Consider the following 15,776-nt stretch of genomic DNA (forward strand, 5'->3'; position numbering starts at 1 on the left):
CCCTGGCGCGGCGGACGATCGAGGCCGAGCCACGCGCACAGGGCATGCCGGGAGCCGCGCCGGGGAAGTGCGGGCCGGGAGGGGCTGCGGCCGGGGACCCGCGCGCGCTGGAGCGGGTACAGCGCGCCCGCACTTCGCGGGGAATGCTTCTCGAAAGACTAGGAGCTCGCTGCACAGACGGGCCCTCAGAGTCACTAGGACTCCAAAGCTCGCCCAGAAGTGAGGGCGCTCCGGAGTGCGCCACCGTCCGGAAGTGCGGCGCCGTCGGTGTAGGGCTCGCCGGGAAATGTAGTCCCTCGGGGGCGGCCCGGGGCGGTGGCCGCACGTCCCGCGGACCCGGTGGCCCATCGGGCGTGGACCCGGCATGGCGGGGCCGGGTGGCTCGGGCGGCCCGATCGGGACCGGGGCCCTGGCCGGTGGCGCGCGGTCCAAGGTGGCCCCGAGCGTGGACTTTGACCACAGCTGCTCGGACAGTGTCGAGTACCTGACGCTCAACTTCGGGCCCTTTGAGACAGTGCATCGTTGGCGGCGCCTCCCGCCTTGCGACGAGTTCGTGGGGGCCCGGTACGGCGGGGCGTGGGGGTCCTGGGGAGGGGGTGTCTGAGGAGGTCCCAGGCGGGGCGCTGGGGCGAGGCCGGGCCGCCGTGTCCCGGAGCGGGACCCGGTAATGGCGGGGCGGGGGGGTTGTCCACGGCAGGGGAGGGGCTTCCGAGGGAGTCCCGGAGCGGGGTGGCCCCGGGCAGGGTACTAGAGTTAAGTTGTGTTTGTGGGTCTCGAGCTGGGGCCCCAGGTGCTCGGTAGGGGGGTGGGAGTGTCAGGGGTCCCCACATGCAGAGTCCTTTGGGGGTACTGGTGGAATTCAGGAGTCTCCATCGATCTTGGCAGTTGAGAGGTGTTATCCGACTTCTGTGGGAGCCTCAGTGCCAAGTCTCATTCCTTGGGTGCCCCCAGGAGGGTCCTAGCCTGACCGCCACCCACCCCTCTCTTTCCAGGCGCAGCAAGCACACAGTGGTGGCCTATAAAGATGCCATCTATGTATTTGGTGGAGACAATGGGTGAGTCTGGATTGAGGAGGGAGAAGCACAGTGGTGGGGACTGGGTCTCTGCAGCTCCACTGCCATCTCTCCAGATATTAGCTAAGCACTCGGCCTCAGCTTCCAAATCAGTGAGGCTCCCTCAGCACTGCAGCACACTCAGGACATGGAAATATCCCTCTTGTTCTGAGTGAGTGGACACAGCCTTGAAAGAAACACATTTGCCATGGCTGCCACCCCTGCCAGGCACTTCTTCCCTGCGCCTCCCTCTGGGCCTCACCCACATGCTCACATGGCAGTTGAGAAGGTTTGGAGGATACAGATTTATTTCCTTCCCCCATTTTTCACTTTTGTAAGGGTTTTCCCACATTTTGCTGTACATTCCCAGCAAACAGCTTTTCCTGATAGCACATCTCCATCCCACGAACAGTTCCCAGTGGCTGGTTTCCTTTGGTGAAATAATGGCCGAGGTGAACCCTTGGTTTGTGCAGCCGCATCCTTCTCCTGGAGTGTTTTTCCCAGGAGCTGGACCACCCCAGAGGGAAAGAGCTGTCTTAGCGAGGGCGGGACCACATCAAGTGCAGGGTGCGGGCACAGCAGGCAGGCTTGTTCTGCACCAGGAGGCAGGGTCTGGTCTGGTCCGGTCTGGTCAGGGAAGCCTTCCTGGGGGGCTGATGACCTGAAAGATGAGTAGGAGTGAGCCAGGCAAAAGAGGAAGAGTGTCCCGAGCAGAGGGGTCAGTATGGGCAACCACCCAGCAGTAGGACAGTGTAGAACTGTGCTGCCCGGCATCCACTGGGCTTCTGTCCCTCATCCACCCCTTCATGTGCTCAGGAGAGGCTAGGGATGCCCACCAGGGCTCTGGAAGGTTGGGAGCCTGCTTGATGTGGGGCTGAAGTTGGGCTCCTGGACAGACAGGGCTCAGTTCAGGTTACAGCTTTGTGGTTTGGGGCAGGTGGCTTAAAGCCACCAACTGCACCCTGGTCTCCTCTGTAGAAGGGGGTGGGCCTCTGCCCTGCTTTTGCAGGGTGCTCCTGAGGGTCAGTGAGCATAGGGCTGTGAGAGGCTGAGGACAGAGGTGTCCCTGTGCTGAGGGTGTGGTGTTGGCACACAACTCATCCTGCCCTTGAGTCCTGTCCCTGCCTCTCAACCATAGGCTCTGGCTTGTAGCCCAGGCAGGGCTGGCCTCTGATTGGTGCTGCAGCCATGGTCCTGCAGGATTCCCTGGAGGAGCTGACCTGGGGCTGACAGAGTGGGCAAGCCCCCACGGGGACCTTCAGACTGGATAGAAGGGTCTCTTGGGCGTGGCCCCTGGCTTCCAGCCTGTCTTCCTCAGTCTCTCTTCCCATGTGCAGCCAGCTAGAGTGTGTTCCTTCTTGAGTCATAACCCTGGGATGGTTCCCTCTGAGTAAAAATGCAAGCCCTCCTGGCAGTTTGTGAGGCCCTGCCCGCGTCTGCACCCACAGCTCCCCTGCCTCTGTCTGTGCTGCACTGGGTGACACCTCTGCCTTGCGGTGTTCTGATTGCACCAAGCATCCTCCTGGTTAGCCCCTCTCGCTGGCTGTTCCCTGCTTCCCACCCTTCCTGCCCCTCCTCTAAATCTCCTGTGAGTGAGGCATTCCCCCACCCCTTGGACTAACCGGACCAGCCAGCAGCGCCCCCTCCCCTTCTGCACCTCTTACTGGCTCCATTGGCCCCCAGGCACACAGATGTTTCATTTCTGTCTCCTCAGCCAGGGCTGGACCTGTATTCCAGCACCCAGACAATTCAATAAATGTTTGTCACTTGAAGGAATAAAATGAGGAAGAGGCATCCGCCCACAGATGTTTACTGCAGCCTTAATGAGAATCCCCTGAACCAGAAAAGGCCTGGTGTCCAGCGCAGGGCAGCGGGTGGGGACATCCCCCTGGAGTGTTCTGTAGCAGGTGGAGTTTGAGTGACAACTGTGTAGTGAGAAGCAGAAACATTTTCTGTACAATGTGACACTAAGAAACAGGATAGGAATTTGTCTCATTCTAGTTGCAACTTTGTACAGGCTGGCTACAAAGGTGCTCATGTAGCTGGGGCGGGGGGTACAAATGAGAAAGGGGAGGGACTACAGTCATGCCTCTGCTTCCCAGCCCCAGCCCCCTGGCTCCGTGGCCTCAGGCAGGCCCTTTGGTCTCCCAGGCTGTTTCCTGGAGGCGGAGGCTAAATGAGGAGGCTGGGGTGCTGGGCTCCTGTTGGGTGGATGCCCTTCTCTCTGTTACTGATAAGGGCTGGTGGTAACGTGCGGGTCTTTTTTTTTTTTAATTAATTTATTTTCGGATGCGTTGGGTCTTCGTTGCTGTGTGTGGATTTTCTCTAATTGTGGCTAGCGGGGGCTACTCTTCGTTGTGGTGCACGGGCTTCTCATTGTGGTGGCTTCTCTTGTTGTGGAACACGGACTCTAGGCGCACAGGCTCAGTAGTTGTGGTGCACGGGCTTAGTTGCTCCGCGGCATGTGGGATCTTCCTGGCCCAGGGCTCGAACCCGTGCCCCCTGCATTGGCAGGCGGATTCTTAACCACTGCACCACCAGGGACGCCCCAACGTGCGGGTCTTGTTAGGTGGTGGGATGGCCAGTGGATTTGCTTTCTGCTTTATTGTATCTTTTTTTTTAAAATTTATTTTTATTTTTGGCTGCGTTGGGTCTTGGTTGCTGTGCGCGGGCTTTTCTCTAGTTGCGGCGAGTGGAGGCTACTCTTCGGTGCAGTGCACGGGCTTCTTGTTGGGTGGCTTCTCTTGTTGCAGAGCACGGGCTTTAGGCGCACGGGCTTCAGTAGTTGTGGTAGTTGGGCTCAGTAGTTGTGGCTCGTAGGCTCTAGAGCGCAGGCTCAGTAGTTGTGGCACACGGGCTTAGTTGCTTCGCGGCATGTGGGATCTTCCCGGACCAGGGCTTGAACCCGTGTCCCCTGCGTTGGCAGGCGGATTCTTACCCACTGTGCCACCAGGGAAGCCCTGCTTTATTGTATCGTTAATGTAGTTATTACATTAGCTTTGCAATAAAGAGGTGGCAGGAAGAGAGAGAAGGCAAGGGACCTCCTCTGACATGTGAGCCAGCGTCTGCGTCGTATGGCGCAGCCTCGGAGAAGGGGTGCTGCAGCCCACAAGTGGGCGTGTGGGTGGGGATTCTGGAACAGGGGGTGAGGCGTGAGGAGCCTGGGATCATGCTTAAGTCCTGACCCCAGGCAGGCTGGTTCTGAACCAGCTGGGGAGCTTCCTTTGGGGTCACCTCTCTGGTCCCTCTGGCATCAGCTGGTTGCCTAGCCCTGGCTGAGTCCCCAAACAGCTGCCCCCACCCCCGGGCACAGTGTCCATCTCCCGGGTCCCTGGCTGTCTTTCAGGAAGACGATGCTCAACGACCTCCTTCGTTTCGACGTGAAGGACTGCTCCTGGTGCAGGTGGGTGTCCCCAGTTCCAGCCCTGTTTTTCTCTAGACACGGAGCACCACTGGGGCCTGACTGCCAGCCAGGTCCTGCTCATGGAGAGCTAGAGAAGCTTCGAGGAGGAGATGACAGCGCCCAGGACTGCTCTTAGTGATCCCCTCTATTTCCTGGCTTTCTTTTCTGGTCTGTAGCTGAGATTGGTTTTTCTGGATCCTGTTACTTAAGGGGATCTATTTGATCCAGCTGTGGGTCCTTCGATTCTGCCTCAGGAGAGCTCTTCAGTCACCAGGCCTGTCTCCTGGAGCCGACAGGGGGACCATGGGCTGATGGGGCGTTCCAGGATGGTCTCTGCTGCTGCAGGGTGCCGCCCAGGGGCTGGCAGCAGCGGCTCCCCTGCCCTCCCTGCCCTGTGGGGCCCATCCTCTGGCAGGAGACCCCACACAGGCAGTGGGCAGCCTGTAGGTCCTGGCTTCCCTTCCCAGCTGTGTGGCCTCGGGCATGACACCTGCCATCTCTGAGCACTGCACATTTGTGCCCATCTGCTCCAGTCCAGCCCCCACTGGGAGCAGCTCACAGCTGAGGAGAGAAAAAGATCCCAGGATTAGGAGGTGCTGGGCTTCCTCCTGAGCTATGCCAGCTACTTGTGCAGGAGCCCCTCGGCACCAGGCTCAGCAGCAGCTCTGGGCGCTGCTCTCTGGGTTGGGGTCTCACTGCCCCGCTTCGACAGAGGAGGATGTCCACGCCCAGTACTCACAGTTGCTGAATGTGGCCCAACAGGTGGCATCACCCCTTGCCCAGACACCCGGGTGGTGCTGTATTGCTTTGGAAGTTTGTGTGTTATTTCTCTCACACTTGATTGTAAAATGTGTCCAAGAGTTACAGATTAATTTAAAAATCACTCTCAAGACTTTATAATTCTTTGTTAAAAATTGCTTAAGTATAAAACTCTGAAAAGGAGCAGCCCCAGGAAAGCAGTATAAACCGGTTTTTAATTCAATAAATAAGATGTGTGGACCACCCATGCTGCAGAATATGGTGCAGCTGTGGGGATGCAGGTGTGGATGGTTCCAGAGTAGCAAGGACATCTACCACATGATCCATTTAAAACAATTACTCAGACGCATAAATATGCCTGGGAAAGGTGGTGGGGAGGCATGCTCAAGGTGTGGATGGTGGTTTCTGGCAAAGGAATTATACATATGTTTCAGTGCTGTTTTTTGGGGTTTTCTTTATTGGCAATATTTTAAGGTTTCTATAGCGAGACAGGTATTACCCTCAAAATACAAAAGCAAAAAGAAGTTTGGGGGTGAGGGGGGCTGCCCCCTGCCGACACCCACTGCCCCTTCTTTCCCACCAGGGCCTTCACCACTGGGACCCCTCCTGCTCCCCGCTACCACCACTCGGCCGTCGTCTATGGCAGCAGCATGTTCGTCTTTGGTGAGCGGCCCTCCTCCCATCAAGCCTCGACCATGTGCTGTGCTTGGCCAGCCTCTCTGTGTACTGTCCTCTGAGTTCCTGGGCTGGGTTGAGGCCCTCTCATGGGCCCCTTTCCCTGACCGTCCTGATCTCCTGGGGGTGGAACTGTCTGCCTCTGTGGCCAGGCTGGTGTCCCCCAACCAGGGGCAGGACACAGGGTTCTGCTCCTCTGTCACCAGAGCCTCGAGCAGGGGCAGGCAGGCAGGAGGTGCCCCCGAGGGTCAGAGGGGTCCCAGAGTACATTTTAACTGAGGCTAGATCCTGCCCCAACCCCCTGGGTTTGATGACTGAGTTGCTGCCTTTGGATGTGATGGCTTCTCACTCCCTTTACAGGGGGCTACACTGGGGACATTTATTCCAATTCTAACTTGAAGAATAAAAATGACCTCTTTGAGTACAAGTTTGCAACTGGCCAGTGGACGGAGTGGAAAATTGAAGGACGGTGAGAGACTTTGCTGAGACCTTTGGCGTTGTGCAGGCTGCCGTGCTGGGTCTCGGGGGGCAGCGGGCCTGGATCAGCTCTGTAGAATTACAGATGATGGGCGTTAACTGCCAGTCGCTCCTGTCTGCGCCTCCCCCGGCTCTTAGATACCCTCCTTCCAGAGGGTAGAAGGGACAAGTGTACTGTGGATGGCACTTCTCTGGCCCTGTTTTGCACGCACCCCCTTGATATTGGGTGGGAGCTGGGAAAGGGCTCTGTGCCCTTGAACATGTGAATCCTTGTCCAGCTGCCCCAGCCTCATGAGTTCAGCCTCTGCCACTGTCCCTTATTCCCAGTGGCCCAGCTGGAGTCCCCAGAGCTCCGGTCACCAGGTGTGGGCACGGCAGCCCCAGGGCCCAGCGGCGGCGGCACTCGTAGGCTGTGGCCCTGGCCTCATGGGGCCATGAGGCTCAGATCTGCACGGGGCAGCCTCCCTGCTCACCCCCTCCTCCTGCCCCAGGTTGCCAGTCGCTAGGTCAGCCCATGGCGCCACAGTGTACAGTGACAAGCTGTGGATCTTTGCCGGCTATGACGGCAACGCCAGGTAGGTGGCAGCCCGGAAGTGCACCAAGGCACAGAGCAGCCTTCCTGCGCTAGGGAGGGGGGATTCGAGCTGGGGGTTTCTCAGGAGGGTGGTTGTGTAGACAGGGCTGGGAGAACAGGAAGATGGGCAGGACGAGGGCCACTGAGTGGAGCCCCTGCCCAACCCTCACAGGGGACAGAAGTTCTGGCACCCCTGAAGCCCCCTGGGGCGACTGAGGGGGTGGCGAGCCCACCCATGTCTGTGCAGCTGGCCGAGGATGTGCTGGCTCCACAGCCCTGAGGCCATAGCTGGGTGTCATCAGAGCCAGGGGTCGGGTGGTGGCCCCTCGAATGGCTGGGGTGAGGATACTCGGGCCCACGGTGAGCAGTGACCTGAGTGAGCAGGAGGGTGGCAGCGGCAGGGCTCAGACCCGGCCCGCCTCCCCATGGAGGGCAACAGAGGGCCCTTTCCTCCTTGTTGTAGAACATTGGCTTTGCTGTATTTTTCTGATTACAAAAACAGCACACGATCATTCCCCAGGAATTCAGCGTTACCGAAGCCCCAAGTGCTGCAGGGTTAGTGGTGGCTTTTGTGAGGGCCTCTCCTGGCTCCAGGGGGCCCGGCCCAGCAGGGATTCAGTGCAGCCGAAGCCCCCACCCCGAGGCCGCTCCATAGTCCCCTGGTCAGAATCCCCCTTGGTGCGTTGTCTTCCTGGAGCCTTCCCTCCTGGCTGGGCCCAGGCCCACCCTGACTGCCAGCCCAGCTGTGGGGTCCCGACCCCTCTGTCCTAATGCAGGTTGAACGACATGTGGACCATCGGCCTCCAGGACCGGGATCTAACGTGCTGGGAGGAGGTGAGGGGCTGGGGCCGGGGAGGCCGCTTTGTTCCTGGCCTCGCCAGGCCCTCCTGACATCCGGCCCAGCCCTCTCACTGTCCCTGCGGTGGTTACCCAATGACTACGGGCTCCGAGCCTGTGACTGGTGCAGTTTGGGGCTGATCCACCCTTCTCTGAACACAGTGGGGGCGGCTACTGTCGGGGTCCTGGGCAGTGTGTCTAACCACTGCCCTGTCTCACCTGTAGTGAAGGCTTCAGCCCCAACTGTTCAAAACTGGGCCCATTCATATGGGGGCTTTAAGCTGTTCCACAAAAATGGACCCATGACCCCTCACTCACGGAAGGTTCAGGAGTGAATGTAGCCCTAGCTCAGCGGGTCGGCCCCGGACCAGGAGAAGGGCTCATGGCTTCCCCAACCACGCAGGTGGCCCAGAGCGGCGAGATCCCGCCCTCCTGCTGCAACTTCCCAGCAGCCGTCTGCAGGGACAGGATGTTTGTCTTCTCAGGCCAGAGCGGGGCCAAGATAACGAACAATCTCTTCCAGTTCGAGTTCAAGAACAAGACGTGAGTGCCCTGCTGGTGGGGCCCCCGTTAGCACACCACACCAGTGCCCGGGGCTGCCTGTGTGGGCTCCACACACAGCCAGCACCTTGGGAGCGGGGCCGTGAGGGCCCTTACGCAGCCTGGACCTGAGACCCTGCAGGCCCCTCGGGGGGTGGCTGCAGCCCAGCATCCTGGGGCCTAGGCGGCCTCCCTCCTTGTCTCAGTGTGAAGACAGCCAGCCACCCCTTCCAGCAGCTGCCTCCCCGGGCAGGTGCCACCCTCCTGCCCTGCCCCTGCTGCCTGCTCTATGTTGGGGGACGAGGGTGAGACAGGACCCCATGATGGGCTGCGAGGAGCCAGGCAGGGCTGGTGCCAGGATGAAATGGGGTGGGGGGCTCAGAGCCCAGGTGGAGGCTGCAGGGGAGCACGAACCCCCACCCCATCGCTGGTTCACATGCAGCATGAACACACATCACAGGTGGACACGCATCCCCACCGAGCACCTGCTCCGGGGCTCTCCGCCGCCCCCGCAGCGGCGCTACGGGCACACCATGGTGGCCTTTGACCGCCACCTTTACGTGTTTGGGGGCGCAGCTGACAACACACTCCCCAACGAGCTGCACTGCTACGATGTGGACTTCCAGACCTGGGAGGTCATTCAGCCCAGCTCGGACAGTGAGGTGAGTGCTGCTGGTCCACAGATGGGCGGGCCCAGGGCCAGGGGCTCCAGACAGCCAGCAGGAGCAAGGCTGGGACACCTGGGGCCCTCAGTCCTGGACATTGCCCTGGCCCGACCCCGGCCTGGGCCCCTCTGGCCTGTTCTCCATCTTTCCACCTATGGGCTAACACTTCATGGCCCAGCATTGGCGCTGTGCTGGGGATGTTCTTCCGGGATGCATGCCTTGACCGCAGCCAGGCTCCCATCTCGGCCGTGCTGGGAGCACCCTCATCCTGTCACTTTCCCCCCACACTGTCCCCACAGCACCCATCCCCACCCCAGGCGGGGACAGCAGCGGTCTCTGGCCACCTGTCCGGCCCTTGCTGAGGGGCTGTGCACCTGCCCGTCTCCCCCAGGTCAGTGGAGCCGAAATGCCCGAGCGAGCATCTGCTTCCGAGGAGGCACCTGCCCTGGGCTCCGAGGAGCGGGGTGGCTGCAAGAAGTCCCGGGATGTGTTTGGCCTGGACTTTGGCAGCACCACCACCAGGCAGCCCACCCTGCCAGCCTCAGAGGTGAGGGCCGGCACCCTCATGCCCACCCCTCACGCCCTGAAGCTGGTCCTGTGCTGAAGAGGCCAAGGCTCAGGGCTTACACAGCACGTGAGGTGAGGCCGGGAGCCCATGACCTGCTGGACGGGCTACATGGGTGCAGCACATGACACCCAGCACCCTCTGCCACCTGGTGGGGCCACAGGGCCTGTCCAGTCTGTGGGCCCACACAGGCCCCGCCTCCCCCCGCCTCCCCGCATGGTTGTGCGGGGGGGTTGGGGGTCCTGCCCTGTGGCCCCTCCTTCCAGGCCACCGGTGCCCTCCTTGCTTAGAGCCTGGCCGCGGCCAGGCCTCAGCCAGCTCTGCTTCTGGAGACCCCGCCCTGTCCCTTCCCCTCCAGCTGCCCAGCGGAAGGCTCTTCCACGCGGCTGCCGTGATCTCCGACGCCATGTACATCTTCGGGGGCACCGTGGACAACAATATCCGCAGCGGGGAGATGTACAGGTTCCAGGTGGGGCAGCCCGCGCTGCCGGCCTGAGGCGGAAACTGGAAACCGAGCCCCTGGGGGGCGGGGCTTTGCGGGGGCGGGGCTTGTCTGGCGCCAGAGCCGAGGCTGTACCTGGTGGGCCGGCAACCCCTCTGACGGGTCGGGCGGTTGGGCCCGGGTACTCTGGAACCTGAGTGCGGGAGGGGCCGGGCGGACCCCCGCAGAGCCTGTGGGGGGCTGGCTGGGCGGACCTGTCCAGCAGCGTGGTCTCTGCCTGCAGTTCTCCTGTTACCCCAAGTGCACGCTGCACGAGGACTATGGGCGGCTGTGGGAGAGCCGCCAGTTCTGCGACGTGGAGTTCGTGCTGGGTGAGGTGGGTTGCCCTTCTGTGCCCGCTGGCGGCCCCCGCCCCCAGGGTGAGTGTCCCCCGCCCTCCACCAAGGTGTCCCTCTTCCGGCAGAAGGAAGAATGCGTTCAGGGCCACGTGGCCATCGTCACGGCACGCAGCCGCTGGCTCCGCAGGAAGATCGTGCAGGCGCGGGAGCGGCTGACCCAGGTGAGGGCCGCCCGCCGCCTGGGCAGAGGCTTCCGTGGGGTGTTCTTGAGCGCCCCTTACTCTGCCCACAGAAGCTGGAGGAGGAGGCGGCCCCGGCACTCAGGGAGGGCCCCGCTGGGGCCGCGGGTGGGGCCCGGCCACCCCTGCTGCGTGTGGCTATCCGCGAGGCCGAGGCACGGCCCTTCGAGGTGCTCATGCAGTTCCTCTACACAGACAAGATCAAGTACCCGCGGAAAGGTCGGCCTGCGCCGCGGGCGGGAGGGAACGGGATGGGGTGTGGCCACCCTGGCAGGGGGTGGCCGGGGTCTCCGAGGCTTCACCCCACCTGTGGCTGAGCCACCTCGTTGCGGAGGGAGCCCGGGCACCCCCCCCCAACGCCCCGCCAGAGGCTCAGGGGTTCTTGGGCACAGGCCACGTGGAGGACGTGCTGCTCATCATGGACGTGTACAAGCTGGCACTGGGCTTCCAGCTGTGCCGCCTAGAGCAATTGTGTCGTCAGTACATCGAGGCCTCCGTGGACCTGCAGAACGTGCTGGTCGTGTGTGAGAGCGCTGCCCGGCTGCAACTGGGCCAGCTCAAGGTGCGGGGTGGGGTCCGTGGCAGCCTGTGCCCCCTCCCCACCTGCTGTGGTAGGTCCGGCGAGGCCTGACCCAGTGGCCTGCGGCCTATCTGTCCAGGAGCACTGCCTGAACTTCGTGGTGAAGGAGTCCCACTTCAACCAGGTGATCATGATGAAGGAGTTCGAGCGCCTCTCATCTCCTCTGATCGTGGAGATTGTGCGGCGGAAGCAGCAGCCGCCTCCCCGCGCCCCCTCGGACCAGCCCGTGGACATCGGTAGGGACCCACCTGGTCCCCGAGAGTGGTGGACAGGGCACAGCCACCTTGGGCACAGGGTCCTACCGCAGGTGGCTCAGGCTCGGGCAAGGCAGAGACCTGCTCAGCGGGCTGGGTGCCAGGGTGACATCTCCCAGGACCATTCCTGGGAGAACATGGGCCCTGTCCAGCGAGTGCTGCCCTGACTGGGACGCCAGGCATGAGGGTCTGCAGCGAGCAACGAGCTGAGGGTCCCACGATTAGTTGCCCAGCTTCTCTTCTAGGTGGGCCCACATCTGGGCCTGGTGAGGGGTGGGCACAGCCCTCAGACGCTTGGTGCCTCCCTGTCCCATCCCCACCCAGCCAGGAAGGGACCTCACAGACTCCACCCTCTGGCCCTGGGGCCTGTGCTGCCTCGGCCATGGGCTCCAGGTGACACAGCTGAGGGGGCGCCAGCACTGGGGCAGGAGAGAGCTCAGGGGGCCGAGTCTGGGAGAAGGTCAGACTCGGGGGGGACAGAGCCTCAAGGGCCAGAGTAAGGCCTCTGATCTGGGGGTTTCGTTCAGGGGGGCAACACGGGCAGATGCACAGGAGGTGGTGCCCTGGGGTCCTGCATCCTGAGTCAGAAGCCGCCCTCTGGCTCAGGCCCCCTCTACACCCCCAGGCACGTCTCTGATCCAGGACATGAAGGCATACCTGGAGGGGGCGGGCGCGGAGTTCTGTGACATCACGCTGCTGCTGGATGGGCACCCGCGGCCAGCCCACAAGGCCATTCTGGCAGCCCGCTCCAGGTAGGTGGGGTGTGTCTCGCGGGCGGATGGGTGGGTGGGCAGCTGGGCACTGGCTGACTTGCTAAGGGCCTGCCCACCGTCTGCAGCTACTTTGAGGCCATGTTCCGGTCCTTCATGCCCGAGGACGGCCAGGTGAACATCTCCATTGGGGAGATGGTGCCCAGCAGGCAGGCCTTCGAGTCCATGCTGCGCTACATCTACTACGGCGAGGTCAACATGCCGCCCGAGGACTCGCTGCATCCTCACCTCTGGGGCTCCCGGGTCATTCCCAGGACAGCTTTGGGCCCTGCTGGCTTGGCCTGGCCAAGCGATTTCCTGAGGACTTCTTAGTGTCCAGTCTCTTCCGGGTTCTCTGGAACAGTCGGTTGGCTGGCTCAGAGAGGTTTGCAGTCAGGAGAGACGGGTGGGTTCAGAGGAAGGGGTCATGGCTCCGTGTGGGGTGATTCCTGGCCAGGTCATGTCTGTGGGGGTCTGAACATGGGAGGTCAGGATGCCCTTCAGGGCTCTGTGAGGCCGTGGATGTTTCAGCAGATGGGCATGTGGGTACTTTCCTGGGGAGAGGAACCTGTGGTTTTCTTTGGATCCTGAATGGAGCTTTGGACACCTGAGTGGTTCAAAGCCCATGTAGAGGCTCTGCCTGGATGGGAGCCCGGCTGTTGCGGTGGGTGGGCCCCCCTTGACCTGAGCAAGAGGCAGCAGCCCTGGTTCAGGGCTTCTCCGTCCCTGGTGGCTCCCCAGGGGGAAGAGGGCAGCTGGGTGGGAGGAAGGCTTTCTTGGCCCACAGCTCCTTAACCAGCCCTCAGCTACCTGTTCGCGGCGCCCTACTACTACGGCTTTTACAACAACCGGCTGCAAGCGTACTGCAAGCAGAACCTGGAGATGAACGTGACGGTGCAGAACGTGCTGCAGGTAGCTGCCCTGGCCCTGGGCCTCTGTGCCTGCGCGGTGTATGGGGCAGGGGCAGTGCCTCAGGGAACCTGCCGTTCCAGATTCTGGAGGCAGCAGACAAGACGCAGGCGCTGGACATGAAGCGGCACTGCCTCCACATCATCGTGCACCAGTTCACCAAGGTCAGGGCCCTCCCACCCAGTGCGCTGCCTGCCCCGTCTGCAGGACATACTCCCCTTGGCGGTGGCCTGGGCCAGGTGGGAGGGGCCCTGGCCGCCTTGTGCAGCAGTGGGTTCTGGGGATAACCGGGCAGAGCTGTCCACCCACTGGCTGATCCTTACCCCGTACTCGTTGGTCAAGTCCCCAGAAGACTCCTCGGCCACCTGGCCCTGGCAAGAACACGGCTCCATCCTTTTGGCCTTTGGTTGCCTCCGCAGGTCTCCAAGCTGCCCACACTGCGCTCGCTGAGCCAGCAGCTACTGCTGGACATCATCGACTCCCTGGCCTCCCACATCTCAGACAAGCAGTGCGCAGAGCTGGGTGCCGACATATGAGGGCCCACATGGTGCTGCCCGCCCTGCCTCGCCCACTGCAAAGACTGTGCTGGCCACGTTCGGGCCTGCGGCCGAGGGGTCGTGTGCCCAGGGCCTCCGAAGGGAGCTGAGTGGGGGACTCCAAATGCCTCATCTCACTGCTGAGGACACAGGTCCCACAGGAAGCAGACGGTGAAGCGGGATCCTGGCTGGCACCCTCTCCCAGGGTGGAGGTGTGGGTGGGAAGCCAGGGCTTAGTGGTGAGGACACTGCAGGAGGAGGCAGGGGCCTGGCCAGGGCCCAGTGAGGGAGATGAGCCCACCAGGGAGCTGGCTTTGGGCCCCCTACACAGCAGGGACCCAGCATGGCTTGTGCATCCAGCCACTGGGTCATGTTGCCAAGACCCCTCAATGTGGGGGCCGCACAGCACCCCCAGACCCTCATCAAGGTTGGTGTAAGGGTTTCCTCCTGCCACCCAGAACTTGGGTAGATGGAGTCCAACTCCAGGTGAATTTTGAGGTGTGAAGGGCCCTAAGGTCAGCTCCCAGCCTGCAGGGTCAGCCACTGCGGACTGGGCCAGACATCCAGAGGGGCTGTGGGATCCCACCCATCTGTGTGTGCGTGGGGGCCCTGGGCTGCTCCAGAGAGAAGTCAGAGATGCCCCAGGCCCGCATCTGTTCCTAAGTATTTATTGTCATAGGCTTGCCTCCATTAAAGCCACAGCAGTCCTACCTGCACCCAAACCTCACTGCGCAGTCCCCACCGGTGGCTCCAGCCCTCCATCCTCCTGGAGCTGAAGCTGGGCCATGTGGCCCGATGGCTCAGGATAAGCCAGTCTTGCCTGGTTCTGTTCATGCCAGCAGCTCTCCACCCCCACCCAGGGTGCCCCAGTCACATAGTGGGAGGGCTGGTGGGAGGAATGCAGGCCAGCCTCTGGCCCCTCCCCACCTGAGGGGAGCCCTGGGGGCCCGGAGCTGGCTCTCCTGGCTCCTGGGCTGCCCTGTAGGCTCCTGCCTGCACTGAGAAACTGAGGACAGGCCACTGAGTCCTTCCCTGTCCCGACAGAAGGTGCCAAGTCCACCCCAGTGGGGAAGGCACCATTCTGCTCCTCTTCTGGGAACAAGAACCCTTCTGCCCTGGTTGCCAGGAAGCCACTTTGGGGGAAACACAGCCTCTCTCTTCTGAGCCTTAGAGCTTGTTTCCTGCCTCTAGTTGTGCCCCACGTAAACGCAGCATCTGCCACTCCTCAGGCCTTGCTGAGAAGCCCCAGGTGGACATTCTTAGGCAAGGGGTGCTCACCTGTAGGCCCAGCAAGCTAGGAAATGGCCTGTGCAAGGTGCACCTCGGCCGGCCCGCAGGCTTGGGAACCACCTGTGACCTTGCCCTCTGTGTCTGCCTCCTGTAATGGCCATTTGACTGTGCGTAACGTGAATAAACGAAGTTTCACTCCAAGGGCCCCAAAAAGCAAACCACACAACACAGTGTGGCCTTTTCCAGGACTAGAAAGGATTCAGCGGTGCTCTTGGGGCTGCTGTGGCTGAGGCCCAGCAGGGAGGTCAAGTGTGTGGTTAAGTGCCTCACACACGGAGCTGCTGATCACAGATGCAGGGAGGCCTGCCACGTTCCAGGTGAACTGAAGGAAAATGAGGACAGAGGTGACACCAGGACTGCTGCCCAAGTGCCTGGCCCTCTGCTCCCCACACGCCTCATCCCAGACCTCTGGGGATCAGAATGGTCACTGTGGGGCCCTCACTACTTGCCAAGCATAGCAACCTCAGGTCAGTAATTGCCTTTCTTGTCCGTTTTTCAGATGGGACAGGCCTGGTGGTGAGTGGGGGGCTGACCAGCAGCTGGAGCTCATGCCAGGTCTGACTGCTGGGCAGATTGGATCTGGGGACGGAAGCCTGTTGTTTCCCTGAAAAAGAACTGAGCCTGGCCTGGGTTTCATGGGTGTCTTCAGAGACCAGCTGGCTAAGTCAAGGCTGTTTCAGGTACCAAGGAAAGGGTGCCCAGTATTGCCCCCGAACCTCTACTCACACGATCCCTCAGAGAGCCCTGTACAGTACACGGACACAGAGCTATATAGTGAGGGCTTTCTGCTCTCCACAGCCAAGGGCTTGGACTACAGGGCCTGAGCCCTTCGGGTGCTACAGCCAATCTGGGGAAACGGGCCTGGTACCCAGGGGAAGGGCCCCAGCCCCCA

The 15,776-nt window shown here is 61.6% G+C and overlaps 1 protein-coding gene across 2 annotated transcripts; it reads left to right on the forward strand.

The window, feature by feature from the left end:
* Window positions 1-169: 169 nt before the first annotated feature.
* Window positions 170-15,025, forward strand: LZTR1 (leucine zipper like post translational regulator 1). 2 transcript variants are annotated; one of them, XM_033837381.2, is made up of 21 exons: window positions 170-564; window positions 993-1,055; window positions 4,399-4,455; window positions 5,798-5,877; window positions 6,250-6,358; window positions 6,858-6,941; window positions 7,717-7,774; window positions 8,181-8,320; window positions 8,760-8,979; window positions 9,374-9,529; window positions 9,906-10,016; window positions 10,273-10,365; window positions 10,453-10,548; window positions 10,620-10,785; window positions 10,959-11,128; window positions 11,226-11,382; window positions 12,026-12,152; window positions 12,239-12,388; window positions 12,956-13,061; window positions 13,142-13,222; window positions 13,478-15,025. In XM_033837381.2, the coding sequence occupies exons 1-21, from the start codon at window positions 365-367 to the stop codon at window positions 13,592-13,594; spliced, it is 2,541 nt and encodes an 846-aa protein (XP_033693272.1). In that variant the 5' UTR covers window positions 170-364; the 3' UTR covers window positions 13,595-15,025. The 2 variants fall into 2 exon arrangements, with proteins under 2 accessions (XP_033693272.1, XP_033693273.1); XM_033837382.2 differs by having other exon boundaries at window positions 8,778-8,979.
* The last annotated feature ends 751 nt before the right edge of the window (window positions 15,026-15,776 follow it).

The sequence above is a fragment of the Tursiops truncatus genome, chromosome 13 (genome assembly GCF_011762595.2).
Source record: "Tursiops truncatus isolate mTurTru1 chromosome 13, mTurTru1.mat.Y, whole genome shotgun sequence".
NCBI lineage: Eukaryota > Metazoa > Chordata > Mammalia > Artiodactyla > Delphinidae > Tursiops > Tursiops truncatus.